This window comes from Seriola aureovittata, chromosome 11 (genome assembly GCF_021018895.1).
Source record: "Seriola aureovittata isolate HTS-2021-v1 ecotype China chromosome 11, ASM2101889v1, whole genome shotgun sequence".
NCBI lineage: Eukaryota > Metazoa > Chordata > Actinopteri > Carangiformes > Carangidae > Seriola > Seriola aureovittata.
Genome location: NC_079374.1, coordinates 27,903,335 through 27,909,955, shown reverse-complemented (window position 1 = coordinate 27,909,955; position 6,621 = coordinate 27,903,335). Strand labels below are relative to the sequence as shown.

At 44.3% G+C, this 6,621-nt stretch overlaps 1 protein-coding gene across 1 annotated transcript; it reads left to right on the top strand.

The window, feature by feature from the left end:
- The first annotated feature begins 342 nt into the window (after positions 1-342).
- LOC130177872 (homeobox protein engrailed-1-like) lies at positions 343-6,121 on the top strand. Its single transcript, XM_056389866.1, has 2 exons — positions 343-1,758; positions 4,160-6,121. Exons 1-2 carry the CDS (start codon positions 1,203-1,205, stop codon positions 4,477-4,479), a joined length of 876 nt encoding a protein of 291 aa, XP_056245841.1. The 5' UTR covers positions 343-1,202; the 3' UTR covers positions 4,480-6,121.
- The last annotated feature ends 500 nt before the right edge of the window (positions 6,122-6,621 follow it).

The following is a 6,621-nucleotide window of genomic DNA, read 5'->3' as shown; positions in this document are numbered from 1 at the left end:
AAAACAATACCGACTGACAATGGTGGCTCTACCTCAGGAGGGAGGATAAAGCGGTGGAGGCGGTGTGAGCCCCACACTGGAGGTGTGCGCGTTTTAAATGGAAGCATATGAAGACGCAGGAGGTGCACAGCTGAGTGCGGATAAAACAGGAAAAATAGGGAGCTGGTTTTTGGCGCAGGCTTGCAGCTGTAGGCCTCTCCAAGATTTGTGTGTGTGTGTGTGTGCGTGTGTGTGTGTGTGTGTGTGTGTGTGTGTGTGTGTGTGTGTGTGTGTGAGTGTGTGTATGCATGCGTGTGCGTGCGTGTGCGTGCGAGCGACCGTGCGTGTGTGTGTATTTGTGATTATTTCTGAGAAAAAAAGCCCTGCACACCAAGTTTGTACTGTGGACTATATAAGACGCAGTTGTGGAAGGTTTTGAATGCAGCTTGAGTTGTTGGGACGTTTCGCCAGAAACAAAAAAAAGAAAATTCTAGAGAAGGAAAGTGGACTGTTTTTCACGCATGGTGTCAAACGGCGCCTGTCCAGGTCAAAGTAAACCATCTGGAGGTGAGCAGTTGAATTTCATCTAAAACCCACCGTCAGACCGCCTCGCCGACGTGTGTGTGTTTGTGCAGTTCCTCTCCTCCTCTCCCTCAGCTGTATAAGATGTAACAGATACACCGTAACAAGGCTGAAGGCGCGGAGCAGTGATAATCTCTTGTTTGGTTTCTCTGTGAAGCCTGCTTGCTGCTCCACAGCTCCCCTCTTAGCTCAGAGACGCCTGACATTATTGGACGTCGTCACCCGATGTCCAAAAGTGTCCTGGCCGCTGATTGGCCCAGTGCTCTTTGGATGTTATTCATGCGTCTCCGGTTGGTTTGTGTGAGTGTGTATGAGTGTGTGTATGTCCGCATGGTGATGTGATGTGAGGACTCTGTGAAGATTCGACTGTCATACAGCGGTGAAAAGCTCTGGGTGTGTGAGAGCAGTGCGCAATAGCAACTATAGCCAGTCTTATAGTAAGTCACCGACCATGACGCGCCGGAGCGCCTTTACGCAAGCAGGATGTCCACAGTTTGTGATAATTACACCAGCCAGCAATATTCCGAAGAGAAAATAACTATGTTTTAGTGCTTCCCGCGCTCATATTTTGGATACAAGCACAGGCCCACAGAGTGGAAGTGGATTGAGAAAACAGAAGCCACGTTTTCAGAGAAGCAGCGATGGAGGAGCAGCGGGATCTGAACAGCACGGATAGCAGCGAGGGAGAGAGCGTCTCCCCGTCCCCCAGCTTGCCCTCGCCGCCCATACTGCCCCTGCAGGTCGCCCAGCAGGCCCACAGAACCACCAATTTTTTCATCGACAATATTCTACGGCCAGACTTCGGCTGCAAGAAGGAGCACGGCCTTGGCTCGCGGGAGAGGGCGCAGACCTCCGGCCGGGAGCGCGTCCACTCGGTGGTCAGCAGGCCAAGCCTTCCCGGGACGCCATGCCAGGACTCCAACTGCAGCAGTGACAGCACTTCGTCTTCCGCCTCCTCCACTTCTTTGGCGAGTCCCAAAAAGAGCAACGGCAGCGGCGGAGGAGCCGCAGCCGCCGCCGGTTCTACCGGGAGCGGCGGCGTGAAAGCCGAGGAGAGGACTGGCGGCGGTGCCGCGGAGAACACCTCCTCCTCCCTTGTGGTGCTGAACGGCACCGGGGCGCCCACACCGGAGACCCAGCCGCTACTCTGGCCTGCATGGGTCTACTGCACCCGGTACTCGGACAGGCCCTCATCTGGTAAGGCAATAGTTTCAAGATAGAAAAACCTCTGAGCGTCGGTTCCGCTCACATGAGGAATAACACCAGATTTCATATCTGCGACATGAGTTTTATTTCATTTATTTTCTTATTTTATTTCTCACATATTCTGACACTAAATACTGAAATAAATTTATCCAACATCCAGAGATATTTTAAGTAAAGAGGGAAATAATATTTTTAGAAAAATTTAAAACCACAAACAGACAAACAAAGGTCAAACAGAAATTATTTACTGTGTTAAATGTAGAAGCTCAGTTTCAGTGAATCCCATACGTCGGCCTGTGTGTGGTGTATAGATGCAGCTGTATGTTGTTCTACAGAAACATTTACTCATGTTGTGGTAACTTTCCTTCAGTTACTGTTTATATCCTCCCACTATCAACATTTAGTTCCACACGTTTTAGATATCAAATGTTCTTCGCGCTCAATTTTTTCCTGTGGAGGATTTAATTCAAACTAAAAAATAAATATTTCAGTGAATCAAACTACGACCTATTAATGCGTTTCAGAAAAACATTTGTAGATAAATGTTTCTTAATAATTAACAATATGAATAGAACAAAGTGTGTTGTGTAGAAATTTGAGAGTAAAAGTAAAAACACTAGAGTTATTTTCTGCCTTCTCTGTGAATTTGTCTTTTTAACTTTATTTTCCAAATAACAAATTAAAAATAGATAAATGAGCTGCTGTAGATTTTTTAATTTGCAAGTAGAAAAAAGCAAAGATTTGAAATTATTTTAATAAATAAAAAATGATTTAAGTAATTAATTAAAAACAACTTGTGAACGTATGAATGATATGAACCTGCAGGTTGAGTCAGAGATATTATTCATCGTCTGATCGGTTGAATAACTTCACTCTGTAGGTCTTTGAATCAGCAGCTGGACACTGATCCAGGTGACAGCGGCTCAGCTCGGAGCTGTGGAGCACCGGGACAGGGTTTTGGTTCAGGACCTCGGATCGACTGCAGATATTTCCTATAAAGTCTTTTATAGCCCTGTGGTCGCCATTGTGTGTTACTGAGTGTTATTGAGTGTTACTGTGTGATGTGTGTGCTACTATGTGTAACCTGTTGTGTTGAGGTGCAGTGTAGCTGGTGTCAGTAAAGCATGGCCGAATAAAACACAATGGAATTAAAGGTAAATAATGGCTCTGAGCCTCTCTGTCTCACCACAGGGGACATTTTGAATTCATTACCTGCATCTTTGATCTGAGTCTGACTCCAGATCAGATCACTTTTAATTTCACATGAAACAAAACAATCAAACCTGTGAGTGAAACACAAAGGACACGATGACTCATTTTTATGAACTAATTTTTATTATCTTTATATATTAAATCATCCCCTGTGTTATTATTCTGGTGCTATACACACGTGATAAATCTGCTATATTTTTTTATTTTATTTTGACACATTTTGTTCGTTTGTAGAAAACAAGTCAAACACGTTGTTGATAAATACATATACTGTGTGTGTGTGTGTGTGTGTGTGTGTGTGTGTGTGTGTGTGTGTGTGTGTGATCGCAAACAAGAGTCGGACACATTTTATTCCAGAATCCTGGCAGGATTTATATCTGGGAAATTTCCAGGAATTACTGACTACACTGTGGAAGTGTAGTGTGTAGTTTACTCATGAAACTTTCAGTCTGTTTTAGTTTGACTTTTATGACCTGAATTATTTTTCACCGTTTTAGGCTGTTTTAAATAAGTCTATGATGAACCGCAGTAGATGTGTCGTGTTGTTTCCCTCCGCGCTCCTCAGACTGTGCAGTGGTGACTACTGTGTGATAGTGTGAACACCTGAGCGCTCTGTGTGTGCTTCATCAGACGGCTTCAGCCCGCTCTGGTCAGCCGGGCACAGACAGAGTGTGGACGGGCTGATGCTCAGCTGGAGCTCAGAGGGAACATCATATGATTATTATACTACTGTGCTGTGTAACTGACAATCACACAACTTCCTTTAAGGCTCATAATAATATAATATAACAATAATAATAACAACAACAATATTAACAGATATTATTATTATTATTATTATTATAGGCTTATAATAATAATAATACACTGACTAACATAAATACATAGACCTATATATGTATATATATAATTTGTAAAGTCCACTTTCTGATTCAAGTGTTTGGGAAAGTTGTGTTGTATCGTAGCTAAGTGTGTCGGTATATAAAGCAAATATCACATTTAGTCCTGATGTTGTCCTTGGTGATGGTCCTGATGGCGGATGTTTACGGATTAAAGTCTACAAAAATCATTCTGTTTTTTTAAATGTAATTAAGTGATTATTATTATTTATTATTATTTATCGTTGACTATGCGCTGAATATTTATGTTTCCGCTCTCCTGTCTTTCGCCCTTACTGCAGGCCCAAGGACACGGAAACTGAAAAAGTCGAAAAGCGGCAAAGAGGACAAACGGCCGCGCACGGCCTTCACGGCCGAGCAGCTGCAGAGACTGAAGACGGAGTTCCAGGTGAACCGCTACATTACGGAGCAGCGGCGGCAGTCTCTGGCCCAGGAGCTCAACCTCAATGAGTCTCAGATCAAGATCTGGTTTCAGAACAAGAGGGCCAAGATCAAAAAGGCCAGCGGCTTCAAGAACGGGCTGGCGCTGCAGCTGATGGCGCAGGGACTGTACAACCATTCCACCACCACCATACAGGAGGACAAGGAGGACAGCGACTGACCGGCCCGCCGCGCCACACGCGGCCTCCTCCACACACTGTGTACATTGTAAATATATAGTATCTAATTTAATGATGAAGACGGGGAGGTTTTGTCTGCAGATCCTCTTCATCTCCTCCTTCTCCTCCTCGGATGTGACTGAACAGCTGAGCAGACTTCAGACTGTCCGACTGACCCGTCACCGCAAAACCAAAGATTTTACTGGAGAACAGCCTGGACACTTTCACTAACTCTCAAGAAAAACTACTTCCTTCTCTCAGCCTATTTCTGTTTCCTCCTGAGCTGAGAGTAAAATACACCCCACAGCCCCCCCTCCCTGCCCCCCACCCCCCACAGCCATAATAAGGCCCACATCGGCTGATGTTTCCAGGCAGTTTCACTTCACCTCCCTGCAGCTCATGTTGCTTGGTTGTAGACGGTGCTGCTGCACCCCCACCCCCCCACAGCCACAGACACCACTTAACACCACTTGAACAACCTTCATTAGACTTTTGTTTTACAGTGTTTCTGGACCAACTGACTTCTCAGAGCCGTGATGATCCTATGGTCAATTTAACAGAGCAGCGTTAATGAACACAGTGAACCCCCTCAGGAATATTATAGGGATATTATAGAAATACTGTGACGTCACTTAGAGCTGCCATTAACACGTGAGGTCATGCCCACGTATTTGATTTTTTTGGAGGGGGCTTGAGGGGGGCGGAAGTAAAATGATCCGCCTATGAATAACATGCCGCTTTCTTCAGTCACGTCGCATCTCTCCACTAACTGTCCTCTAACCCGCGAGATGTCCATAGAAGTGGCTATTCATACATCGCACTCCTGGAGTCTGAGCTGTACATGTTGGTTTTAATATTTTTTAAATATTTTGATTTAATATTTTTAAATGCAAACAATTACAATCTGACCGTTTTTACACCTTTGAATAAATTCAGTCAAAACTGAGGCCTGTTGTTTTCTCCTTTCACAGGCTTCCAGTCAAATTCAGACCAAACAGAAAATACAGATCAATAATTAAAATGATCAATAAAATGTTAAAGATCCAAATATTTGGGAAAATAATGTGTTTGCTTTTTGGTGATTTCGGATCATGAGCTCAGTGTTTGTAAAATCCTCCACACCCCAATCGGCCTGATAGGAACATGTTAGTGATGCTATAACATATGGATTACTGAAAAATGTGACGTCACCACTGGAGACTGGTTATAGATTATAATAATGTTGCTGGACATTTAAATACACAACTAAAATCCACCAAAACAGAACAACAGTGTTAAATAATCATTTCTATCATATTCCTATAACTTCCTGTCACAGTTATCTAACCTTCTGTTATCTTTATCATTTCCCTGTGATGCTTCCTGTGTGTTCTGTTGAGCTTCTTTTTCTCTGACTATAGAATCACTGAGACATTCAGTATCTACAAAAGACTTCACTGTCTGTACACAGAACCCAAACTGAGTCACGTCCTCTGTTGCCTTTATGTTGGCAGGTAAACTGCACACACACATATGTTAGCTACTCCCGGGAAAAGAGCGGATGGATATATTCTGTACATAAACCATGTTTCCAAATAAACACTTTTATATTAGAAAAAGAAAAAACTCCTCAGGAAACACACTGACCCATTTTTTTCTCCTGGATGACACCGAATATTCAATTAATAAATGCAGATGTGTGTCTGTGTTGTGCGTGTGTGAATATGTGTGTATGTATGTGTGTGAAGGGGGGTGAGGGGGTGGACGGTGGGGATCCATATTCATAGGTCTTTGGAAGGAGGTGAATTTACACTGCGCGACGCGCCGCTATCAGCGCTGTTCAAAGCGTTGCAGAGCATGAAATTGCCTCTCCGTCTCTCTGTGTTCACTCATTTGATCAGAAGCCTCTGCAGGCCCGGAACACGATCTGAAGGTGTGGATACAGGACCCGGACTCTCCCTTTGTGTGTGCGTGTGTGTGTGTGTGTGTGTGTGTGTGTGTGTGTGTGTGTGTGTGTGTGTGTGTGTGTGAGAGAGAGAGAGAGAGAGAGAGACAGAGAGACAGAGAGAGCAGAGCAGGCGACAAACGGCGGCTCAGTAGGGCCAAGGCCGAGGATACGGCCCAGCTGCAGCCTCATCCCAGGGATCTAAAAAAAACATTTCTTT